Here is a 27,580-nt window from a genome sequence, read left to right on the forward strand (position 1 = left end):
AACTTCATCAAGAAGTCCTGTTATGTTTTTGAAGGGTCTCATGGAATATTTCATAATTTAAACAAGATATTGGGTGCTTCTAAAGAGTATTAACAAGCGAAAAAGCTATATACTAGCTTTCTGCGGTCCTAGAAAAATGCTGTTAAAATCAGTCCATGATTTTTTTCTGATGAGATCAGACAGCTTGTATAAAGTCTTAACTCTGTGTATAAAGCTATCAAACTCTTTGAAAAGAGACTACCACAAAAAAAGAAAATACAAATCAGCCAAAGAAAAAAGAAAAATAATTTTCTTAGTTGATCTTTGAAATGCATAATGCCTTGTTTTCATATTCACAACAGTATTGGGAGTTGATTTAGCATTAAGATCAGTGACAAAATAACTCGATTAATACTTTCTACTCCAATATCATTCTAAAATAAGAAAATATGTCTGTCTCATTTGATGACAGGAAGGATAATCAATAATCGGTGAGAGCATTTAGTGGTCAGATAAACATTAACTGTATGAATGAAGAAATTAAAAATATTTATTACTATAGGTGATCTACAGTTTTATACTTTACAGTTCAACTAAAATAACATTTGCCAAAGCCAAACGTATGACATTTTAAATACAGACGTTTACATATAATGCAACACACATCTAAAAGTAAATATTTCCCGATAGTTAGAGACATACATACTTATTAGCATCGTCATATTTGAATAATATAGTATTAAATGATTCAGTGAGATTTGGAATAAGAACATGATCCATGGAGGAACACTATCTGAATATGAGCCAGTGTGGCATGTGCCTGAGTTTCCAGGGCCTTGGACTCCTTGCCTCTTTATTTCCTCTCATTCCAAAAATAAAGGTTCATGACTCTGGGGATAAACCTCCTCTGGTCATCATTCAGATGACTGACTGCCCACTCTTTTAGCAGAAAGTTTTTCTCACAGATGAGAAGATGCTCCACTCAGTCCCAACCTGGAGCTATTGCAGCATCTGGTCATGTTTCTTTGACCAGCAGAAGTGGTTCTGTATAACTGAGTAAGTCCATGCTCACTTAGGAATGAGCACAAATGTAGATCCCATTCTTGGTTATCAACCTAGGTTCTGTATGACCTGGAAGTTCTGTAGAGATGAATGTGTCCTCCCAAAAGTTCCTGTTGCTGGCTTATAACTAGAAGTGATATATTGCTATTCTTGAGCCAGGGTTCTATACTCTCTATAACTGAACCAGAGAAAAGCTTCATCATTATAGAAAATGTTGTCCAAATACATGGCTATCTGAGCATCATATAGTTTACATCTAGAAAAAAAAGTCCAAACTAGATATTTGGCCAAACTGTTGAAATTTTGCAAAAGTTTAACCTTTACAATCTTATACAACATAATTATTACTTCTTTTCTGCCTTTTAGTTAAGCAATAAGTTTTTCTGACTGAATGAAATGAAGTCAGATGGAAGCTTTTACAGAATATCTTGGCAGATAGAGTATATATTGTCAATAAAAATTTTGATTTGCATTTTTTAAATCATTTCGAATGATGCACTTTATTTTAAAAGACTTACCAATTTGTTAACATAAACACGCTATATCTTAGAAGCAGATATACAAACTTGCCAGCAAAATTAATTTTCTTTATAACCAAATGGCAACATCTGACTTTACATCCTGGAATTCATTGTAGGTAAATGAACGTGATCGTCTTCTAAGATTTGTTGGTCTCTGAGGTCTTCCTTCTATCAAGTCTAAATAGATGTCAGATTTCAGAAAACGTGTGTAACTGTCTTGCTCCATGAGCTGATACACTCTGCTTTGTGCAGCATCAAAACTGTGGAGGGTGGGTTGGGTGATGCTCCTGGTGATGATTTCTTTGGTGTGAAAATCAAGGTTAACCTGGATAATAAAAACAATAATAAAAGTGTAATTATCGTCAATCTACTTAAGTAAACACCTTTGAGAAACAGAAGTAAAGGACTGACTCCACGTTGGAGGGGGCATACGGCACTTTCCTGTTGTGGGTCCAGGGATCCAGTGATTCACTCTGGGCTGGCATGTTACCTGGCTCTTCTCTCCCTTTGCACCCGGTCCTTATCAGTCTCTGCCAGTGTAGGATCATGGAACAATGTAATGTTAGGTGTCCTAGAGATCATTAGATTCAGCTCATTTTCAAAGTGAAAACTAAACTTTGTAGAAATTCAATTATTTTGAGTGAGGGCAAGCAGTGTGTTTGGGGCATATTTGGGATTTCAATGTGAGGCTTTTGCTATGTCCCAGTGCTCTTTTCATTATATTATGATGTTTTCCTACAAGCAAACGTGTGCTGAAAATGCCTATATGCATATATACATGTGTGTGTGTATATATATATATATAAAGATATAAAATCCTTTAATGCTTTTTATCAAAACATTGATGATATATTCGGCTTTGATGGTGCTCAGTTTTCAGTTTTCACATAGGTTTCTTTTCCTTCGTGGGTAACACCACATAACCAGCTGCCTTTGTTTACTTGTGTGTAAGGGGAAGACAGGATAATACGTTGAAACACAAAACAGATTGAGACATACTGAAACAAGGAAAATAACTGTCATTTCATGTGCGACAGTATCTACATAAGCAGTGCTACCTCGTGGACAGCAACAATTTATAGTCAAACAGAACTCTTAACAGTGACAGATGATCAGTTCTACACTTCAGTGAAAAGACACTATTTATTGAGCACGTACTAAAAATACAGAAACTGTAATTCATATTCAAGGATAGTGAAGTAATATTTGCTGGTTTAATAGCCATTTTAGCATTTGTTTCATACAGTTACCTCATACTGAGCTTGCAGTAAAAAAAAAAAATCAATTGTTTTTTCACTTGAACCATTGCCAAATTAGGTTTTCCTCATCTTTCTATTATGAAATTTTCTTTTAGTCCATTTTAATGTGTAGGGGTAATAATTACAGGGCAAATGAAACTTTGTACAGATAGATGAGCTAACATTAAAATAGTACATAATACAAACCTCTTGATTTCTCTTACCTTCATCACATACAAAAATCTTTAGTTTCTACAAGCAGTTACTTGTGCTAAGGTGTTAACATGATAAATGAATGAATCTAAATGTTGCAATTAATTGTGTTCACTCTTAGTCTAGAATAAAATACCCTGAGGAGTAACTTCAGTTATACCTTTCCTTCCATAGCAATATCTTATAATGCATTCTGTTTGTAAATAGAAATCTATATACAGGCAGACCTTGGAGATATTGCGGGTTCCCTTCCAGACCACCTCAGTAAAGGGGATATCGCAATAAAGTGAGTCACACAAATTTTTTGGTTTCCCAGTGCATAAAAATGTTATGTTTACATGATAATCCATTAAGTGTGTGATAGCATTATGACTAAAAAAACAACATACATCCCTTAATTAAAAAATACTTCATTGCGAAAAAAGGCTAACCATCATCTGAGCCTTCAATGAGTCACAGTAGAAACATCAAAGATCACTGATCACAGATCACCATAGCAAGTATAATAATAATGGAAAAAGTAAGAATTATTGTGAGAACTACCTAAATGTTACATAGAGATATGAAGTGAACCAATGCTGTTGGAAAAATGGCACCGATAGACTTGTTCAAGGCAGGGCTGTCACAAACCTTCAATTTGTAAAAAACAAAATATATGTGAAGTTCAATAAAGTGAAGGGAATAACATGAGGCATGCTTGTAAATAACCACCATTTTTGTTTCAACAAAATTCTGACCTTTCTATTAGAATGTATGGCAGTACCGATTTGATGAAGACATATTCTCTCAAAAAATTTTCAAACAGATGTAAATTTTTACAATCATGTTTACCTCTTGTGGAGCATCATTCTGTATAAATTTCTCATATATTGCTTTTGCTTTATGAATTATTTGTTGAGGGTCTCTGCTTTTCTTGAAATCTTCACAGGCTATCCAAAATTCAATGTTTTCCTCACTGAATTCAGTTTTAAGAAATCTGGTAAAAGTCTCCAGTCCATCTACCAAGGAAAGAAGTGATATATTTTAACTAAAAAATATTGATACTGAGAATATATGCTACTTGATATTGAAGTACAACTGTGAGTGTTAGCAGAAGAAGCATCTTCCCTCTAATTCAGGGCAGTAGCACCCATCTTGCTCATGAGGAACCATGTTAACAATTAGCTGAAATCTTCACAACTATGAAAGGTAAGTACCATTTCTGTTGAAATGAGGCTGGTATCATACTTAGACCTGAGTAACAGGGACCTTAAATCTGGACCTCACTTTGGGTCTCTCTCAGCTGTGCCTTTCCTTGGGGTGAGTGTCGTAGGGTTATTCTACAGAGCCAAAGAGCCATTCCAGCTGGAGATCATCTCTCAACTTCTAGACCACGCTTCTTGGACTCAGGACCCTGAAATTCCCTTTAAAAGGCTTTGTGGGGCTTCCCTGGTGGCACAGTGGTTGAGAATCTGCCTGCTAATGCAGGGGACACGGGTTCGAGCCCTGGTCTGGGAGGATCCCACATGCCATGGAGCAACTAGGCCTGTGAACCACAACTACTGAGCCTGCGCGTCTGGAGCCTGTGCTCCGCAACAAGAGAGGCCGCGATAGTGAGAGACCCGTGCACCGCGATGAAGAGTGGCCCCCGCTTGCCACAACTAGAGAAAGCCCTCGCACAGAAACAAAGACCCAACACAGCAAAAATAAATTAATTAATTAATAAACTCTTACCCCCAACATCTTCAAAGAAAAAAAAAAAAGGCTTTGTGTTTCCAGGATTGGCACAGTCCTCTTCCCCAGATACATCCACCAAAGGCACCTGTCTCAGTGGAATGCACACCCCAAGGCTTGAGTGTGGACAGGACTTGAATTTGCATGCTGGAGTGTCCACCCAAATGTGCAAAGAGGCCTCTCACAGTGTGGAACCAAACCATGGGTGGAAAGTGAAGTAGGGAGGTGGGCTATGCTTATAGGGTAGAACTGGGAAGAGTCTGAGAATTTTATATTCAAACGTAATCTACCATGTGTCACAATAGAAGGATAAAATGTTTTGTTTGTTTGTTTGTTTTTTTGTTGTTTTTTTTTTTGCGGTATGCAGGCCTCTCACTGTTGTGGCCTCTCCCATTGCGGAGGACAGGCTCCGGACGCGCAGGCTCAGCGGCCATGGCTCACGGGCCCAGCCGCTCCGCGGCATGTGGGATCTTCCCGGACCAGGGCACGAACCCGTGTCCCCTGCATCGGCAGGCGGACTCTCAACCACTGCGCCACCAGGGAAGCCCAAAATGTCTATTTTTAACAGTTTATTAGCCTGATCTGTAACTCTTAAGCATTTAGAAATATAGTATGGGGCCTCCATTTTTACTTTTTTCCTGAGGCCCATGAATGTTAGGGGCAGGTATCAAGTCTTATGGAAGACTGCCAGGGTTCAAGTTCTTGTTCAGCTAGTTACTATGTGGTCCTGAGTGAATTACTTTTCCTTTCTGTGTCTCAGTTTCTCAATATTTAAAATTAAGATAATGATAAAACCGACCTGATAGAGCTCTTTAGAGAATTAAATGTGCCAAAATGTGCAGGACGCTTAAAACAGAAACTGGCGTATAGCAAGTACTCTATCTGGGTTTTGATGGGGGGTGTGATGGTTATGATGATGTTGATGATTTTGATGACTATCGTTTTTTTTAGGCTCAGTTAGGTAAAGTTTCATAGCTAAAACTGTGGCAGACTCAGGATTCAACACTAAGACAATCTGACTTTAATACTAGGGTTCTTTCAACTATTTATGATATTCTACTTTTTTGGGCTAATAGGTTTTTGGTTTTTTTTCATTTAGTTTTGGTCGTGTTGGGTCTTTGTTGACGCGCTTGGGTTTTCTCTAGTTGCGCGAGTGGGGTCTACTGTTTGTTGCGGTGCGCAGCTTCTCATTGTGGTGGCTTCTATTGTTGTGCAGCACCGGCTCTAGGCACGCGGGCGTCAGTAGTTGTGGCTCGAGGGCTCTAGAACGCAGGCTCAGTAGTTGTAGCACATGAGCTTAGTTGCTCCGCGGCATGCGGGATCTTCCCAGACCAGGGCTCGAACCCTTGTCCTCTGCATTGGCAGGCAGCTTCTTAACCACTGTGCCACCAGGGAAGCCCCGGTATTTTTTTAAAAAATTAAACTTCTTTGAGAAAATTATAGATTCACGTGTAGTTGTAGGAAATAACAGAGACAGAGCCCATGTACCCTTTATCCAGTTTCCACCAATATAACATCTTGTAAAACTGTAGTAAAAATATCACAAATAGGATAATGATATTGATATAGTTAAGATACAGAATATTTCCATGATTACAAGGTTATCTCATGTTGCCTTGTTACTGTTATACTCACATTTTTCCCACACCCAACCCCTCCTTAAATGTTAGGAACCAATAGTCTGTTCTCCATTGCTGTAATTTGGTCAACTCAAGAATATGGTATAAGTGGAATCATGTAGTATATATTGTTTGGGGTGGCTTTTTTCATCTACCATGATCCGCTGGAGATTCATCAGTATATCAGTAATTTGTGCCTTTTCATTGCCATGTTGTATTCCATGGTATGGATTTGTTTAACCATTCCTGTTGAAGGTTTTGGGGAGCAGTTATCAATAAGGATGCTATAAACATTTATGTATAGATTTTGTGTGTGTGTGTGTAGACGTTAAGTTTTCATTTCTGTGGGATAAGAGAAGTGAAGCTGTTCAGTTATATGGTATTTGAAATAGAGAAGAGAGCATTACAGAAGCATTGAGAAAAGGTAAAAATGTTCCTTCTAGATTTTTCAGATAAATTTTCTCAGGGACTTCCCTGGCAGTCCAGTGGTTAAGACTCTGTGCTCCTAACGTGGGGAGCACATGTTTGACCCCTGGTTGGGGAACTAAGATCTCACATGCTGCACAGCACAGCCAATAAATAAATAAATAAATAAATAAATAAATTTTCTCAGAGAAATTCACATTTGAGTTGGATACAAACGATTTTTAGCAATCTTTCTTTAGATTTGTTCTCTACTCATAGTTATGACCTATTTCTCTTTCTGCTATCACAGGTGAGTTGTTACACGAGGAAATTTCATAAGTCCTGTCTAGAGTTCTCACCTAGCAGCATTTGATTAATAATGATCCCCTCCTTTTTGAAATATTCTTCTTCCTGGGATTCTAGGACACCATGCCTCCTAATTTATACCATCCGATTACTTTAAGCCTGGCTGAATGTCTTCTGTTCCCTGGTTAAATGTGATGTTCGCTGGGATTCTGTTCTTTACATTCTTCTCCTTTTCTTGCCTCTTCTACCTCCCTTTTCTTTCTCTATCCTCCTGTATCCTCGTCTTCTAACATTTTTCCTGAAACTCCTTTCCCCCTTATTTCCCTCTGTACTTTATGCATACTGCTGGCACCTACAGGCAAAATAAGGCATTACAAACAATCTTGCAAAACAATAAAGTTTCTCTGAGTTAAATTTTGATCTAATTAAAAGATTTTAATCTCATTACAAGAAATCATTAGAAGAAAATTTTTCTCTTCACCTCAGATATTCCTCCAGCTACTGATCTATATCTTTCTCCTTACAAAGTCCTTTGAGTAAGCTTTCTGCAGTTGGTCTCTTAATCCCCTTCACTCATTTACCTCCCCATACACTAAAATGTGGTTTCTACTCAACGCTTGACTTAAATAATTTTTACCAAAATGACTTACTGTAATATTCCATGGAAAAATTTTTTTTCCAATCCATATATTACTTCATCTCTCTATGACAGCAGGCAAAGATGAAATATGTCTGTAATTCTTTTCTATGGCACATACACTCTTGAGTTTCTTCTTATATCTCTGACTACTGCTTTTCTAAATACTTCTCAGTTTATCCTTCTTCCTTCTTCCCTTTAATTCCAATTCCAGGGCAATCACTTCAACACTTTAACACAATGAATATGCTGATGATTTTCAGAAATGATCTCCGGCTCAGATCTCTTTCCTGAGCTCCAAGCTCATATCACCCAACATTTGGTAAACATCTCCACTGAATTTCCCACCAAAATAATCACATCACAGCTGAATTCAATATCTTCACCCAAAAGCTTCCCAGAATGTTCCCCACGCAATGACACCATCCACTCAACAACTTAACCCACAACCCTGGCATCCTTAGGGATCCCCAATTTTCTTCTCAACTCAGTTGATAATCAAATCTTCTCAACTTTATCTTCTTTATGTATCATGCATCTGTCTTTTTATTTTTATTCAATCTGGAATTACCCTTATTCAGACCAGGATCATATTTTACATAGATTATTATAAAAACCTTCTAAATGGTGACTCTGACTCCAGGCTTCACTTGCTTCCCTCCCCTGCTAACCCCCCCCCCAACACTTTCCAAGTTATTATTCACATTCTAGTCAGTAATATCTTTCTAGAGTACAAACTTAATTATGTTTGTTCACTGTTGAAAATTTTCCAACAATGCCCTTAATCTCTTTCCACTCTCTTTCTCACACTCTAAGCTCCAATCACAGTGAAATAACTTAGAGTTCCATTCATGTGCCATGTTCCCACATCTCTTTAGCTTCTATTGGAAAGATTTTCTCTTCCTACTCCAATTTTATCAATCTAATTTCATCAGGCTAATCTGTATCACCCATTGAAGTTTAAATTAGAGATCACTTTATCTGGAAAGATTTCACTGATCTCTCAAGAATAAGTTGGCTGTCCTTCATATATGACTTCCTACACTGGGTAACATTTAAACTATTGTGCTGCAGTTGCTTCCTTATTTTTGTTTCTCATGCTATATTGTGAGATTCATGAGATGAAGGCCTTTGTCTAATTTGCCACAAAAATCCCCAGCATGAAGAAATCACTCAATATTTACTTACTGAAAGAAATAAGTAATAATTGAACACATGAGAAAAAGTACAAATTTTCATTAAAAATACAAAAGTTCTAGCAAAAAAATCTTGTTGAGGAGGCAGAGATGAGTCTGGGGATCATGATATGTTTGGGATTTGTGGGTCAGGGTACAGAGGAAAAAAGAGAAGAAAGAAACATGCAGAGGGTGCGTGGAAGTCTACATGCAGGTTACCTGTAGATCCTTGGCTGAGGGTCAGGCTGTACACGGGCAGGGCAAACTCTGTGAAGCCCAGAAGAGTATAGCTACAGTGGTGCTGAGAGGTAAATGGAGATCAGGGAGTTTGCATGGGTCTGGGAGACTTTGGATTTCTGGCCCAACTACAGTGGAGATACCCAAGAAAGGCTATATTTTTGGTATAAATACTACAGGCAAGGTCTTTGTCCTCAAACTAAGATAAATTGGAAAGAGATTGGTTTTAAATATCAAACTGATCAGAAAGAATCAAGAGGATCCACCCGTGATTTAACTGACTGCCAGAAAAATAATCTAATGCTGTTTAAAGGAAGACAGCATAATCTAGACTCCTATATCTTCTTCCTTGCACACATACAATAAAAATTTATTAGGCATGCAAGAAATGTCTAATGTGACCCATTATCAATAACAAAAGTGGTCAATAGAAACAGATACCTGAAACACAAGATACTTGAAATGTTGGAAATAGCACAATGTTGAAGAATGAAAAGGTTAAAAAAGACATAAGGAGTGAATAGATGCAAAAACTCAGAAAAGAAATTGAAATTATAGAAAACAATCAAGTGGAACTTCTAGGACTAAAATGGAAAATACCTGAAGCAAAAAAAATTCATTGGATCATCATGACAGCAGATTAACAACTGCCTAAGAAAAGATGAGTAGACTAGAAGACGGGAAAATAGAAATTATTTAATTTAGGATAGTAGAGGACTTCCCTGGTGGCACAGTAGTTAAGAATCTGCCTGCCAGTGCAGGGGACATGGGTTTGAGCCCTGGTCTGGGAAGATCCCAAATGCCGCAGAGCAACTAAACCCATGTGCCACAACTACTAAACCTGAGCTCTAGAGCCCACAAGCCACAAATACTGAGCCCACCGTGTGCCACAACTACTGAAGCCCACGTGCCTAGAGCCTATGCTTGGCAACAGGAGAAGCCACCACAATGAGAAGCCCACATACTGCAACAAAGAGTAGCCCCCGCTCACCACAACTAGAGAAATCCCGCACACAGCAATGAAGACATAACACGGCCAAAAATTTTAAAAAATTAAAAAAAAAAGGATAGCACGAAACAAGGGGGAAAATTTCACAATTATACTTTCAGATTTTAATTCTGTTCACTCATACATTTATAGAACAAATAGACAGAATGTCAATCAGAATATGTAAAACTTGAACATTATCAACTAAATTGACCTAATTGACAATTATATGACATTCTACCAAATACATATTTTCAAGTGCACAAGCAAGATTATCTAAGATGGATCACATGCTAGGATATAAAATGAATATAAATAAATATCAAAAGATTGAAGTCTTACACAGTATGTCCTTTGCCCATAAGGGTTTTAATCAAAAATCAACTAGTCATTTTCACAGTGTTGGTTCTTCCAATCCAACAACATGGTATATCTCTCCATCTGTTTGTATGATCTTTAATTTCTTTCATCAGTATCTTACAGTTTTCTGCATACAGGTCTTTTGTCTCCTTAGGTAGGTTTATTCCTAGGTATTTTTTCTTTTTGTTGCAATGGTAAATGGGAGTGTTTCCTTAGTTTCTCTTTCAGATTTTTCGTCATTAGTGTATAGGAATGCAAGAGATTTCTGTGCATTGATTTTGTATCCTGCTACTTTACCAAATTCATTGATTAGCTCTACTAGTTTTCTGGTAGTGTCTTTAGGATTCTCTGTGTATAGTATCATGTCATCTGCAAACAGGGACAGCTTTAGTTCTTCTTTTACAATTTGGATTCCTTTTATTTCTTTTTCTTCTCTGATTGCTGTGGCTAAAACTTCCAAAACTATGTTGAATAATAGTGGTGAGATTGGACAACCTTGTCTTGTTCCTGATCTTAGAGGAAGTGGTTTCAGTTTTTCACCATTGAGAATGATGTTGGCTGTGGGTTTGTCATATATGGCCTTTATTATGTTGAGGTAAATTCCCTCTATGCCTATTTTCTGGAGGGTTTTTATCATAAATTAGTGTTGAATTTTGTCAAAAGCTTTCTCTGCATCTATTGAGATGATCATATGGTTTTTATCCTTCAATTTGTTAATATGGTGCATCACGCTGATTGATTTGCATATATTGAAGAATCCTTTGCATTCCTGGTATAAACCGCACTTGATCATGGTGTATGATCCTTTTAATGTGCTGTTGGATTCTGTTTGCTAGTATTTTGTTGAGGATTTTTACATCTGTGTCCATCGGTGATATTGGCCTGTAGTTTTCTTTCTTTGTGACATATATGTCTGGTTTTGGTATCAGGGTGATGGTGGCCTCATAGAATGATTTTGGGAGTGTTCCTCCCTCTGCTATATTTTGGAAGAGTTTGAGAAGGATAGGTGTTAGCTCTTCTCTAAGTGTTTGATACAATTTGCCTGTGAAGCCATCTGGTCCTGGGCTTTTGTTTGTTGGAAGATTTTTAATCACAGTCTCAGTTTCAGTGTTTGTATTGGCCAGTTTATATTTTCTATTTCTTCCTGGTTAGTCTTGGAAGGTTGTGCTTTTCTAAGAATTTGTCCATGTTTTCCAGGTTGTCCATTTTATTATCATATAGTTGCTTGTAGTAATCTCTCATGATCCTTTGTATTTCTGCAGTGTCAGTTGTTACTTCTCCTTTTTCATTTCCAATTCTATTGATTTGAGTCTTCTCCCTTTTTTTCTTGATGTGTCTGGCTAATGGTTTATCAATTTTGTTTATCTTCTCAAAGAACAAGCTTTTAGTTTTATTGATCTTTGCTATTGTTTCCTTTATTTCTTTTTCATGTATTTCTGGTCTGATTTTTATGATTTCTTTCCTTCTGCTAACATTGGGGTTTTTTGTTCTTCTTTCTCTAATTGCTTTAGGTGTAAGGTTAGATTGGTTATTTGAGATGTTTCTTGTTTCTTGAGGTAGGATTGTATTGCTATAAACTTCCCTCTTAGAACTGCTTTTGCTGCATCCCACAGGTTTTGGGTCATTGTGTTTTCATTGTCATTTGTTTCTAGGTATTTTTTGATTTCCTTTTTGATTTCTTCAGTGATCTCTTGGTTATTAAGTAGTGTATTGTTTAGCCTCCATGTATTTGTATTTTTTACAGATTTTTTCCTGTAATTTATATCTAGTCTCATAGCACTGTGGTCAGAAAAGATACTTGATATGATTTCATTTTTTAAAAATTTACCAAGGCTTGATTTGTGCCCCAAGATATGAACTATACTACCCAAAGCAATCTACAGATTCAATGCAATCCCTATCAAACTACCAATGGCATTTTTCACAGAACTAGAACAAAAAATTGCACAGTTTGTATGGAAACACAAAAGACCCTGAATAACCAAAGTAATCTTGAGAAAGAAAAATGGAGCTGGATAAATCAGGCTCCTGGACTTCAGACAATACTACAAAGCTACAGTCATCAAGACAGTATGGTACTGGCACAAAAACAGAAAGATAGATCAATGTAACAGGATAGAAAGCCCAGAGACAAATGCACGCACATATGGTCACCTTATCTTTCATAAAGGAGGCAAGAGTATACAATAGAGAAAAGACAGCCTCTTCAATAAGTGGTGCTGGGAAAACTGGACACCTACACGTAAAAGAATGAAATTAGAACACTTCCTAACACCATACACAAAAATAAACTCAAAATGGATTAAAGACCTAAATGTAAGGTCAGACACTATAAAATTCTTAGCGGAAAACATAGGCAGAACACTCTGTGACATAAATCACAGCAAGATCCTTTTTGCCCAATGGAAATAAAAACAAAAATAAACAAATGGGACCTAATGAAACTTAAAAGCTTTTCACAGCAAAGGAAGCCATAAACAAGATGAAAAGACAACACTCAGAATGGGAGAAAATATTCACAAACGAAGCAACTGACAAAGGATTAATCTCCAAAATATACAAGCAGCTAATGCAGCTGAATATCAAAAAAACAAACAACCCAATCCACTAATGGACAGAAGACCTAAATAGACATTTCTCCAAAGAAGATATACAGGTAGCTAACAAACAGATGGAAGAATGCTCAACATCACTAATCATTAGAGTAATGCAAATCAAAACTACAATGAGGTATCACCTCAAACCAGTCAGAATGGCCATCATCAAAAAATCTGGAAACAATAAATGCTGGAGAGGGTGTGGAGAAAAGGGAACCCTCTTGCATTGTTGGTGGGAATATAAATTGATACAGCCACTATGGAGAACAGTATGGAGGTTCCTTAAAAAACTAAAAATAGAGCTAACATATGACCCAGTAATCCTACTACTGGGGATATACCCTGAGAAAAACATAATTCAAAAACAGACATGTACCAGAATGTTCATTGTAGCTCTGTTTACAAGAGCCAGGATATGGAAGTAACCTGAGTCCCTTGACAGATGAATGGATAAAGGAGATGTGGCACATGTATACAATGGAATATTACTCAGCCATATAAGGAAACGAAATGGAGTTATTTGTAGTGAGGTGGATGGACATAGAGTCTGTCTTACAGAGTGAAGTAAGTCAGAAAAACAAATACCGTATGCTAACACATATATATGGAATCTAAAAAAAAAAAAGGTTCTGAAGGACCTAGGGGAAGGACATGAATAAAGATAGAGACGTAGAGAATGGACTTGAGGACACGGGGAGGGGGAAGGGTAAGCTGGGACAAAGTGAGAGAATGGCATGGACTTATATATACTACCAAATGTAAAATAGCTAGTCGGAAGCAGCCGCATAGCACAGGGAGATCAGTTCCGTGCTTTGTGACCATCTAGAGTGGTGGGATAGGGTGGGTGGGAGGGAGATGCAAGAGGGAGGAAATATGGGGATATATGTATATGCATAGCTGATTCACTTTGTTATAAAGCAGAAACTAACACACCATTGTAAAGCAATTATACTCCAATAAAGGTGTTAAAAAAAATCAACTAGTAACATAGCTTTAAAAGCCCCCAAATATTTGGAAATAAAACAACACATATAAATAATTTATTGATCAAAGAAGGAATCAAAAGAGAAATTAGAAAGTATTTACAATTGAATTATAATAAAAATACAGCGCATCAAATTTTGTAGGATGCAGTTTAAACCGCATTTAGAGGGAAATTTACCACATGAAATGCTATACTAGTAAAAAATAAAATCTGAGTTTCTACTTTAAGAAGCTTTAAAAACAAGAGAAAATTAAAGCCACAGTAAGTTGAAGGAAAAAAAATTATAAAAGAAGTCTATGTAAAAGAAAACAAACCATAGAGAAAATTTACAAAGCCAAAAGTTGGTTCTTCAAAAACATTAATAAAGTAGAACTCCTAGTGAGGCTGTTTCATAGTAGTAGGAAGCAAATCAGTGATATTTCCACAGATCTTAGGCATATTACAAAGATAGTAAATATTATGAATGATTTTATGCCAATAAATATAATTTAAATAAAATGGGAAAATTGTGTAAAGAAAGCCTACCCAAACTGACACTGAAGTGAAAAATCTGAAACTATTAAATTAATAGATTTTTATAATAAAAATACCACCCCCCCAAAATAAAATCTTGGGCCCAGATTTGGTGAATTTCATCAAACATTTAAGAAAAAAGTATTCTAATCTTATACAACTTACAGAAAACAGTGGAGGGATGAATAATTTCCTTCTCATTTTAAGAGGCTAGGATAACTCTAATACCAAAACCTGACAAATGTAACACCAACAGCACCCCCAGAAATAACGATTAAGAAAGGAAAAGAAAATTATAGACCAATGATCACAGATGTAAAGATTCTGAACAAAATATTAGAGACTTAAATTCAGGAATTTAAAGAGGGAGAAGCATACATTCTAGCATTAAGGCAAAAAAATTATGAAGTAAATGATAGCTTTCTTTGTCTACTCAACTTATTTTCACTTATATTCATTTCTTCTATTCACTGTTCTCTAGAACTATTCCTCATGGTCCATGATTATTTGTAATATAATAAGTTCCATATAGAATGAAGCAAGAAGAATGAATATGGTAGAACTATGGTGATAACTAAGAGGGTTTGCATTTTTAACATGTTTAAAGGTTTTGAGGGCTAAGTGCTGTTCATACACATTACTACATTTAATACTACAACATATGTCTGGAATATGTCCTATATTAATTTTTGTAGCTGAGAAAACTGAGATTCATATAAATTCAATTGTCCCAGATCTCAGTTTTCAAACAAACAAGTTGTAGAAGTATATCTTTCTCAAGAAGGCAGCACTTTCTGTCATAGGTAGAGTAACAGTCCTTCAAAGATGTCCATGCCCTAACCCTCAGAACCTGTGACTACATTACCTGACATGGAGCAAAAGCTTTGCTGATGTGATTAAGGTTAAGAACCTTGAGAGGGGCAAATTATCCTGGATTATCCAGGTGGACCCAATCTCATCACATGAATGCTTAAAAGTGAAGGAGGAAAGCAGAGAAGTGGGTCAGGGGAATGCGATGTGAGAAGCACTCTTGCTGCCCTTCAAGATGGCAGAAGATGGTCAAGAGCCAGAGTGTGGTGGCTTCCAGAGGGTGAGAGTGGCCTTAGTTTAGAGCCAGCAAGAGAATGGAGACCTTGGTCCAAAAGTGCAAAGAGCTGACTTCTGCCAAGAACCCAAATGGATAGGAAAGGGATTCTCCCCAAGACCTTCCACAGAGGACAAGAGCCTGCTGACACCTTGATTTTTTTTCCAGTGAGATCCGTGCTACACCTCTGACCTACAGAACTGTAAGATAATATATTTGTGTTGTAAGTCCCTAAAGTTATCATAGCTTGTTACACAGCCACAGGAAACTACTATAGTCCTCAAATCATGTGTTACATGTCACCATTTACTTCTCCTATATCTAGAACTTGTCCTGTTTGTCATGAAGCATTGTGTTTTCATTTTTGTTTTTAATGCTGAAAGCAACTGTTTGATTATATTAGAGATCCAGGAACTTAATGTAAGAGAACAACAGCCAGAAATGGCATAACCTACAGACATTCCCTAAGTGGTAGGTATGGGATCTCTCCAAACACTACCATGATAGAGGAGCCCTGTGGGCGTCTTCTACTCCACTGCTCCTTCCATTGGTGTTTTCATTGGGGTGAGGGGAGAGTCTGCCATTTCTTTTCCTTGGTAAATTGATCCTGAGCACCAGATGTTAGTGGTTAAACCTTAGTGAAGAAACTAGGAAGACAAGCAAAGGTCAGTCTCAACAAGAATTTGAGAAGGCATCATAGGACTGACATGCCACCCAGAAATTGTCCACAGTGATTAGATGCTGGTAAGATAATTCCTAGTCAAACACAGCTGTCTTAAGGAGGCCTTAAGGAGTTCTAAGCGCTTCCTGCTTAAGTCAACAAATTCTAGTCTCTGAGGAGAAGAATGATCAATGTGAGTGATATTGAACCACTCTTGTTCTTATTTCTCTAGCACAGTTAGTGTTTGATTTTCAAGATTTATTTCTCATGCTGTGTAGTGTGCTTTGCTCAGAATGTAGCAGAAAAATATAAATGGATAATGATTCCTTGAAGCTTTTTGATAGATAGAAGATTTTCCCCAAATACCTACAAATGTATATATTCTCAGAGTAAAGTTAATGATCTATCTCTGTTTTTATTATTTTTAAGCCAAAATAGCTATCAAAGTGAAAACCAGGGAGTCAGACAAGTGGGTTTTACCCTGACTTGTTAACCCACCAGCACTCTTAGGGATTACTGTTCCTCAGTGCAGTCTGTTTGACTTTCCTTTCCACAACTCTTTTACCCTCTGTAGCTCAGTACCTGAACTTGTAAAAAAGCAGTTTGAGTCATTACTGTTGTCGAAGGTTATATTCCTCTAATTTTGGAAAACTACATCGCAGCAGCAGCCTTTCAGACTTCAGGTAAAGCTGGAGCCCCAGGCTGATGACTTTAGAAAACAGGCTGAATAAGCATCATTTGGCTATTGATTGGCAACAGCTTGAAAACTTCTTCCTTTTCCATTTATGCGACTAGAAAGATCGTTTTGTTGCCTCATCTCTGCTTTTACTTTTTGTCTTTTTTTTTTTCTTCTTCTTCTTGTGTAATGATCCCAGAAGGAAACAAGGAGACTAAGGCAAAACATGCCTTTCAACCCCTCAATCAAAACTGAAGTAGAATTTGAAATGTGGGCAATGTTTAGGTGTGTGAAAGAAAAGCCACAACAAAAACAACCATCTGTAGACCAATTGGCTTAAACCAAACTTTCGGTAGTTACGTAGTCATGCCCCAGCCTCTGGCCAGAACTTTAAAAAAAATATATTGAGAATTCCCCCTTGATGAATTTTTAGTGTAATCAAAAACCGCTGCTTAGCACCCATACTTCCTTCCTCTTTAAAATTTCTAAAATGTTTGCCCTTTTTTCCTCCAATTAACATCCACTTTTTGCTGGATTGAATCCTAACTATATGTATATTCTCTTAATTTATCTCTCATAATTATCTTCACAACTGATAGATTCTTTGTATTTTTTAATAGAATTCTGAAATTTCTTATTTGCTTGGTAGCTGCTATAAAGTAGTCTGAGGAGGATTCCTTGACTAGATATTAGGAAACAATTGGAAGCAAGACAGCAAAATGATGGTGAGAACATCTTCAGGTAATCCTAATTAAAAAAAGCAAAAGTGGTCATATGGAAATGTGCACTTTGATATTGAAAAGCCTGTCATTGGGTGGTATTGCCCTGTGTGTTCATGATGTGGGTCCTGCCTCTTCCTCTCCCACAATGAGAGACATCTGTCTTGTTCTAACTTGCTCCTCTGTTACTATTTAAATGGAAATTAAAGCAAAGTTAGCAAATAAAATGCCTGCTATCTTACAACAGAACGGTCTGTTCCAGGTCAGACCTAGACGGGAAAGAGGAAATTAAGAATATGCTTTAGTGGGCTTATGAATAAAGTTACTTTGACCCCAGTGAAGGGAAATGCTTTTTGGATTTCATTTTATTCTATCTATATGTCATATATAAGCATGATTGATCAGTTTTTAAATACCAAATTGTTCCTAAAGCAAGTTGATAAATTGCTGTGACAATTTTAGGAGGATATGGTCATCACTTTTCCTATTAATCTCAATTATAAGAAACTTTTTGTATTGACACCTAGAAGGGATCATCCATATGCCAGACAACTGAAATTGTTACTTATTAAAAATAACTTCCTTTGTCTATCTTTTAATTATTTGTGAAACACTTAGTATGAACCTGAGGACTGTTTTATAAATTGAAAATGCAATGATATTAATGACAATAGTTGAAGTTTTGAGTCTTTGCTAAGGCCTTGGCACACTGCTATATGCCTTTTATTGGGGCAGTTCCATTTAATTTTCACACCAGCCCTAAGGAGTTAAGTCCTGTTCTACCCATTTATACAGATGAAGAAGCTGAGGTTCGGAGAGTTGAGTTGCCCTGAATCTTACCGCTGGGAAAAGACAGCACCGGGGTTTGAATCCAGGTTTATTTTGTTTATAATTATAGAACGTTTGTCTTTCAACTGCCATGAAACAACAAAGTCTTTACTGTTGAGGAATATGGAGATTAATAGGCAAGACAGGCATGTATAGACCAAGGACTAAGAAATGAGAATTGCAGGGGTGACTAATTCTGTTTGGAGCAGCAGAGAAAAATCAGCTTACTTAAGGTGACTATAGAAGCCTTCCAGAAAATAACATGAATGCTACTTAAATAGTCCTTCACTAATTCACAAAGCATGAGTGAGTGTCAGCTCTGTACCAGCCGTTGGGCTTTGGAGTACCACCGTGCTTAGTCTTGAGTTTGATACAGACATTCAAAATGAAGTCACAGCATTAACGTAAGGAAAAGCGCTGTGTGTTAAAAGTGCTCATGGTGAGTTAAAGTGAATGAAACTTGTTGCCATAATATGAATATAATAGGGGAGAATAAATACTGATTCAAGAAACTAATGATGAATGAGAAGGTAGTTCATCTATTTAAAAGTTTAAGTAAATGACTTTTAAAACAAATAATACGTAATATCGTGCAGGATTATCCCAGCACACTAGTTACTTCCTGTTTCTCTTACTTGGGGCAGCTGCATGAAGTCAGGTCACAATGGAACCGTTTCTCACACAGAGGCAGTAACTTACTAAACAGTCCTTTAGAAGAAAGCAGTGGTGAAGACATCTGCCAAAAGCGCTTGATAGAGCCCGGGATTAGAATTCACACTGGAAGAAGCTGGCTCAATGTGTCATACAAATATGAAATGCTTGTAATTGCATGTTTCTAAATTGAAACTCTGACATCTGTTGGAGTATTTTTCTGATGCCAAGAAACCAAATGAAACAAAAAGTCAAGGAACTCAGAAGTTGGAAACCCAAATACAGTGTGGTATCTTAAGTACTAGGTTGCCTTGCTTCTCCTTTGATATTTGACTTTGGACCTGCCACAGAATGTGGTGGTTACTTGTGCAGTAATGATTTGTTTGTGTGGCCCATTTATAATCTAGACTGGATTTTACTTACTTTTATTTTTTAGATAGATAAAGTAATTGCATGTTTGTTACGGGTCAGCTTGATTCAGAAAGTTAAATTTGCAGAACCCTGGAATCCCTTATCTTGCAGAAAACTGGTAACTGAAAATTGGAAAGGGCAACTTAAAAAGCCACAAGGTGAAAAGTGTAAGGAGAAGTGCTAATTTCCTTCCCCAAAAGAGAAGTATGCACTTCGTTGCAGCCTTTCCTCAAAGTCAGTAATATGTACTTCCCACAGTATCATCAGTTCATGTTTTTTAAATCAAGGGGGTGAAATGACTCACATATTCCTTTTATCCTACCTTATCATGAATTAATCTCAAAATTAAGCTTAGTATATATAATCACAATTTAAAGTGCAATAAGTCCAAGCAAATAGTTGTTAATAAAAAGACTAAAAATACTGGAATTATTTGCAGTGACTGGAAAAAAGGCTGTACAGGAAAATAAACAGGTAGTAGTTGGAAGTTTTTTTTTTAGTTGACAGACTCCCTTCATAGGAAATAACCTTCTCTTTCAAATCTTTACTTATCAAGTATGTGAGATGGTTAGAAAATGTTTCTATAATCAATCATGCTTCTATATTCTAGGTGTGTGCCTATAAAACCCTGCAAAACTGCTGATAAAGTTTACCAGCAACTAAAAAAGTTCAAAGTCTCACCTGTTATCTTCTCCAAATCTATTTTTTCCACCTCTATTTCTGATCTATAAAAGGCACTCTTACCTTCCTATTAATATGGAACAAAATCTAGAGATCTTTGGCTCCTTTTTCTTCATCTCCTATTTCTTCACCACCTCACTTTACAACATAAGTACACATTCATTCAGTCACCAAGTTCTTCCATTTTCTTTCCAAAATAGCCCTTACGTTGAGGTTAACTTTGATATTTGTAACAACCTTGTAGGCAGTCCTATTATATGCATCCATCAGAGTTAGCTTTCTAACAAACAAACTCTTCTTGAGTTTGTCCCCAACTTGATTTTCCAATGTGAGTTTTCACTACTCTTTACCTCAGTGAATGCGACCTGCTTGCTTTCCTAGGTTATAAGCCCAGTAAGCGCAAATTGCTTATTTCTCTAGCCCTTTTCCTGCCTTTTTCTCTACTCAGGAATAACCTTTTCCTCTGCCTGTTGAAATCTTGCACGCATCGACATAATTTCATGTAATGATTTTCTAAAGCCTACATGAAACATTGCAAGTTCTACAGGCATTTTTTAAACTATTTATCCAGTTGTTTTCAAAATTATGTATTATCAGCAGCATTGTTTTACTTTCCAAGCTGTCTTACACAGAACCATATAAATGTATGCATACAAACACTCACGAATATGTGAGTGTAATATACATATATATGTAATTTTATTGGAATTGATTTGCTAAGTTCATATTGGTAACATTTATTTTCATAAAGTCAATTGGTAAGAAGACTGATAACTAAATTTGAAATTGATGATTATGAATGACAGTCTGATACTGGTTTTTGGTTTATTCTTTTTGTTTTTCTTAAACAACATTTAGAAATTATTGTTATATATGGTTTTAAATCATAGATTTTTATGATTCATTTTGCAGTTTCCGGCAAATTTGTCAATAAACAGGGAAGGCAGGAAAAAAATTACCCTAATATCTGCAGAGAAACAAATGAGGAATGGAGGTTAAATTATTGATGGACTGCAGTGTATTAAATTTACTGTATAACATGTTTGAGTTCATTTTTTAAAATAACATTTACTTTTAGAATAGATTAGATTTACAGAAGAGTTATGAAGATAGGACAGAGCTTCCACACACCCCACACCTCCAGATCCCTGCTATTATTAACATCTTACATTGGTAAGGTACATATGTTATAATTTTTTTATATATATAAATTTATTTATTTATTTATTTTTGGCTGCATTGAGTCTTCGTTTCTTCACACGGGCTTTCTTGCAGCGAGCGGGGGCTACTCTTCGTTGTGGTGTGTGGGCTTCTCATTGCAGTGGCTTCTCTTGTTGCGGAGCACAGGCTCTAGGAGTGTGGGCTTCAGTAGTTGTGGCATGTGGGCTCAGTAGTTGTGGCTCACGGACTCTAGAGCGCAGGCTCAGTAGCTGTGGCGCACGGGCTTAGTTGCTCCGCGGCATGTGGGATCTTTCTGGGCCAGGGCTCAAACCCGTGTCCCCTGCATTGGTAGGCAGATTCGTAACCACTGCACCACCAGGGAAGCCTCTACGTATGTTATAATTAATAAACAAATACTGATACATTATTATTAACTAAAGTCCCTACTTTGGTTATATTTCCTTGGATTTTACCTTCTGTGCTTTTTTTAATTTTAAAAGAGTTAAGCTACATTTTAGGAACGAAATTTGAATACAATAGTGGAATTATCAAAACACTCCATGGATTCCTTGGTTTCTGTGGAACACAGCAAAAACACTGTTCTTTCTGCTTAAGTTTCATCTATTACCTGTTACCCTAAGCCACCCTTTTTCAAATTATGTTTCTCAATAAAGAATTACTTTCTCTCTAGTTCGCTAAATAAATTGCACTGTTTAATGCCCCATGCCTATGTTGGCTTTCTGCTTGGATGATCTATTTCTCTTTGTCCAGCTAGTGAATTTTTTATTAATCCCCTAAAATCTAGCATAAGAACCATCTACTCTGCTCCTTTCCTAAAGATGCTAATAATTATTCTGCAGTGGTTTTAGTATTAGGCATTTTTTTGTCAAATAAATACTCAAATTTTCTGATGTATTTTGTTTGACTTATCACTTCACTTCCCATTTGAATAAATTTAATACATTTTCCATTTCCTTTATATAGATATGGCATACAGAATTTGAGAAACTTACACATTTAACGAAACGGAAATTCTATAAAATCTGATAGAGCAAGGTCTTGAAGTGTGTGTGTGTTTGTGTGTGCATGAGTATAGGAACTTTCCTTTTTTTTTTCTTTTTGGCCTACAGTCAAGTCAATAGAAATGAGCTGAATTTGACCATTGCAACCATGAGACTTTCTTAGGTGATTATTTTAAGCTTTATAATTTAATAGTACAATAAGATTTGCAATTTAGAATAACTGAAGTTTTGGGATTGATTAAAAGAATACCATTAACATAATTTTTTGTGAATCCAGTATAATTTAATTAGCACTTTGATCATGAGCAATGATAATAATGTCTAAGTGGGTCAGTGCTGATTTTTGTTATTCATGCTACCCCCTCTAGGTTCCAACTGCTGCTGTTTTACAGAACTTTAATATTTCCACCAGTAGAGAACAGAGAGGAGCAGATTTTTTTCCATTTGGTTTTGACTACTTGTAAAGCAACATGATTAGAGAATGCCAGGGGAGGATTTTCTGTAGGACTAATTGCCTAGAGAGAACCTTTATTCTCTCTAATGGGTCGTGAGAGTATGATGAAATTATTATATACCAATGTATTAAGTTAAAGAAAAGTCCAGCTTATATATTTCTTTCCATTGAAATTTAACCCTGTAAGTGATGTTTATACAGCTGGGAGCAGGTTGCAAAACAGAAAAAGATTATTAAATTTATTGTTGATAATTATTTTTCATGATAGCAGAAGCCATTTACATTTGTGTAGTGTCAAACAGTTATTGGCTTGTTGCAACCTAAGTGTCCATCGACAGATGAATGGATAAAGAAGATGTGGCACATATATACAATGGACTATTACTCAGCCATAAAAGGAAACGAAATTGAGTTATTTGTAGTGAGGTGGATGGACCTAGAGACTGCCATACAGAGTGAAGTAAGTCAGGAAGAGAAAAATAAGTACCATATGCTAACACATATGTATGGAGTCTAAAAATAATAATAATGGTTCTAAAGAACCTAGGGGCAGGACAGGAATAAAGACTCAGATGTAGAGCATGAACTTGAGGACATGGGGAGGGGGAAGGGTAAGCTGAGATGAAATGAGAGAGTGGCATGGACATATATACACTACCAAACGTAAAATAGATAGCTAGTGGGAAGCAGCCACATAGCACAGGAGATCAGCTCAGTGCTTTGTGAACACCTAGAGGGGTGGGATAGGGACGGTGGGAGGGAGATGCAAGAGGAAGGGGATATGAGGATATATGTATATGTATAGCTGATTCACTTTGTTACAGAGCAGAAACTAACACACCATTGTAAAGCAATTACACTCCAGTAAAGATGTTAAAAAAAAAAAAAAGAAACAGAAAACAGTTATTGGCTTCTTATTCATCTCATTTAATCCTGACAGAAATTTATTTCTTTCGGAGCTAAAGACATTGTGATCTCCATTTACAGTTGAGGAAGCTGAATATGAAAGTGATTAGGAAAGTGATTGTGAGGCAGAAGAGAACCAGAGCTCAAATCTCGAAAGGGACCCAGGACTAAGTTTTTCCTAGCAACAAATTTGGTTATATTATTCGAACACTTAATATTTACCAGGTGATGTGCTGGGTTTGGAGATCCACAGATGAAAAGACATGTTTCCTTATAATAAACATTCAAACTGGAAAAAAAATGAATTCCACTTCTTTTTTTCCTTGCTCTGACTAGTGAAGAGGCTCAAGGGCTGAGTTGTGCCCAAATGGTGGAAATAATAGGAGATTAAAAGAAGAAATAAGTTTGGGGGGCATGAATTAGGGAGGAAAGTTTTACACAGGTTGTAATTAGATAAATACCTGAACCAAGACAGTGACAGAGGAGATAATGAGAATGGGAGATAGGTTTTACATATATTTGGCAAGAATTTTAACAAAAGTCAAGAAATGGGTGGATACTGGGAATGAAGAAAAGTTGAAGAAAGCTGTTCACATTATTTTTCTCCAAAATAGGGAGTTATAGAGCATTAAGGTGAAATGAGGATGGAGTAACACATTAAATTTTTTTCAGCATGAACTTCCTTTCTTACCACTAGCCTCCATTTTCACTGCATCCTTGCCTAAATTTAAGCCTTGATTTCTCTACCTATACTTTTCTTTCTCTGGGTCAATATTACAATTCAGAGGCAGAATCTGTTTTCATTGGAAGAGGGAAGATCTTCAGGGAGAGTCTGCAGAAATAGGATTCTCTGTCAGTAAATCCAGGGGAACATGAACTGGTCACCAAAACCTTATAGGTGGATGGACAATTAGGAGAAAATTACAGGACATGAAGACAGATTAGAAAAGTTGGTTTCATCAAAGAGTGAGGCTGAATTGCAAGTACTGCACTCCCAGCAACAGGAGCTCCTGCTTCCAGTAGACACCTTAGGATGAGAAAACCACTGGCAATGCTGTAAACAGTAGTTAGCCTCAGGCTAACCCAAAGAAATGCCATAAGGAATAGAAGAACTTGGAGATACAAATAAAAGCTGTGGGCTAGAGGAAGTGTGTGGCTATTTGGTAGTGATAAAGTGTTGCTTCTTAAGCAGACTCTGCCTGGTTTAACGTGGAAAGCAATGAACCCTGTGGTTGCTTAGCCTCATCGCCTACTCAGTTCAATCTGTCAGTTTTGCTCCCTGAAAGAAACTGTGGATTGAATAAAGGCCAGGAAAAAATGCTTACTCAGCTGTTTCCTTATGCAGTTGACTCTAAGGATTAGCAATCCAGGCAGCCTGTCCTCTGACCTCTGCTTGGACAAACTCAGTATTTGTCCTCACTTTCCATCTCATCTACAAAGCTCCACCTTAAATGCCCACCTGATTCTCAACTACTCTGCAAAATTCTGATGACTGATGCAAAGAGTGAAGCATTTATAAAATTAAAACAATATATATTTTCACGAAGGTTTCCTAAATATCCATGAACAGAGCTACTTTAGATTTTTGATCACTTAACAGTAAAAATAACACAGATAATCTGGGATTTAATAAAACCAAGGATCTCATTCACAAACTAAAAACACTGAAAATATGAAACTATTCATCCAGCACCAAGAAATATTTCATCCACCATAAGTAATTCTTAATAAAATAAGAGTATTTTTAAAATACTCTTATTAGTTGACTGTTCTATTATTTAGTTATTTCTGTGGATCAAAAACTCATATTGCTGTAAATTATCAATCAGACTAAATTTTTATGACAGCCTGCTTTGTATAGTTACATACATATTTTGTATACTTTTCCATTAAAGAATAAAGTATTTGGGAAAAGTAGCACTAACCTTTATGGGAAAGCAGTTTGTCAAATGATTCACCCCATATCACTGCTTCTTCAGGAGAGATTCTGTTCAAGAAACAATGTTTTATAATGGAGTGTGCAGAAACTCTACTTATGAATCTGCTCTAACATGTGCTATCATACTGCTCTTTTCAGTCATATTTCACAGGATTTCTCCTTTGATTATTATACAATGGAAATTGTATTTATATTGGAAAGTTCAAAAACATTGATCAACTTTCTTTTGGGTTTTGCCTATAAAACAATGTGTTAAAATAACATTATTTTCTCATGAATTATTTTATTTTCTAGGGAAAAATAATCATGTGTTAGGTTAAAAACAAAGAAATCAGGTCAATTATCTTTCTTAATTTGGCAAATAGGAGAACCTAATCTAACAGTGTCTTTCAGTCAAACTTTTTTAAAACTGCAATTTCCTTGAAACTCTTACCAAAATATGCAACAATTTTTTTTAACAGATACAGGAAGTTTGACTAATGAAGTTTTAAAAGGGTAAGAAATAGGAAACATTCTTAATACAACAAATATTTTAGAAATGTTGATAATTGAGAATTGAATATATTTGTCTTGGATCTTTTATTGGTCATATTTGGAAAAATTTATATTATCCTAGTGTATAAGGTTATTCCATTTTCTGTTTGAACTAAAGAAATGGCTAAAAGTTACAAAACATCCCTTTTTGTGCTTTACTTGATACTGTACCTAGGGCATTTTTTCCAAACTACTGAAGAAAGAGATGAATAGCACTTCTCAATGACATTGTGCAAACTCTTAAATTAATGAGTATTTCATCAGTTTAAAATACAAAGTGATGAAGGAGTAAAATATATCATTTAAAATTGGCAGGCATATAATTTTAAAAGAGCATCTTTAAACTTTTATGAGATTACTTAATTCAAGCTATTAAAATGGTTTAATTTTATGGAATATATCTAGTTTTTTTGAAATGAGATCGCTAACCCTTCCTTATATTACTGTGTAATATCCAATAAAATGGTAATCCCTAATTTCCTCTTTCTTAAATCTTTAATGATAGAATCAGCAAAATGTCCCCCCCAGATAATTACAAGTTATTCACCTTGTTTCTTTGGCCAATTGCCCAGATCTGCTGGAAAGAGTATCTTCGTGAAACTCAGGTTTCTGCACAAGAAGACTTAGCCTATTTCTTTTTTCCTTAGCTCTGTAATGAAAAGGCATTAGCTTCAGGACAACTTGGATGACAATTGAAATCTCTCCTTCTGACTGACAAACAGATTTGGGATTGGTAATCACCTGGACACCCCTTCTCACCCACCTCCCTCACTCTGGACACGCTCAGTGGTTTTCTTAAGAATTTCATTTAAATACTGTTTATGGAGGAATTAGGATAGCATATGTGAAATATACTTGTTTTTTTTCCCCTCAGTGACTTTAAAGTATTTGAGATTATATTTCAATAAATATTATTACAAGTTCTCCTGTGTGGTTAAAATTGTTGCACTTTAAAAAATAAAATAAAAATACTTTTAGATTTAATAGTTATTTACTCCTAATAAATAGATTTTTTTCAGTTGTAATATTACAATCAATATATTTTCAACCAGATATTTTAAAAACAAGTGCTAACAAATATTCAATGTCAATCATGTTTTTAAAAGTATAAGGCTAACTTAAAAAATTATGATTTTTACCTGATTTTGGCTTCTTTGCTTGTTTCTTCTTTTCCTGAACCATATATTAACTTGAAAAAAGTTTTTTCTTTTGGTTCACACATATTTAATTGAGAAAAGAAAAACAATGATGTTTCCATCTTCTCTCTCTAAAATGTAGAGATGTCTAATTTATTACATCTTTCAC

The 27,580-nt window shown here is 36.1% G+C and overlaps 1 protein-coding gene across 1 annotated transcript; it reads right to left on the reverse strand.

The window, feature by feature from the left end:
- Nucleotides 1-1,541: 1,541 nt before the first annotated feature.
- On the reverse strand, nt 1,542-27,580 carry RGS18 (regulator of G protein signaling 18). Its single transcript, XM_060142031.1, has 5 exons — nt 27,415-27,580; nt 26,823-26,924; nt 25,728-25,789; nt 3,845-4,011; nt 1,542-1,887 (listed from the first exon to the last, which is right to left on the reverse strand). Exons 1-5 carry the CDS (start codon nt 27,531-27,533, stop codon nt 1,630-1,632), a joined length of 708 nt encoding a protein of 235 aa, XP_059998014.1. The 5' UTR covers nt 27,534-27,580; the 3' UTR covers nt 1,542-1,629.

The sequence above is a fragment of the Lagenorhynchus albirostris genome, chromosome 2 (assembly GCF_949774975.1).
Source record: "Lagenorhynchus albirostris chromosome 2, mLagAlb1.1, whole genome shotgun sequence".
Classification (NCBI taxonomy): domain Eukaryota; kingdom Metazoa; phylum Chordata; class Mammalia; order Artiodactyla; family Delphinidae; genus Lagenorhynchus; species Lagenorhynchus albirostris.

Excerpts from the sequence above, each read along its gene's own strand:
- RGS18 (XM_060142031.1), bottom strand. The coding sequence starts at position 27,533 with ATGGAAACATCATTGTTTTTCTTTTCTCAATTAAATATGTGTGAACCA. Across the intron at positions 26,925-27,414 it reads AGCAAAGAAGCCAAAATCAG|AGCTAAGGAAAAAAGAAATA; the intron begins GTAAAAATCATA and ends TTTTCATTACAG. Across the intron at positions 1,888-3,844 it reads AGAATGATGCTCCACAAGAG|GTTAACCTTGATTTTCACAC; the intron begins GTAAACATGATT and ends TTTATTATCCAG.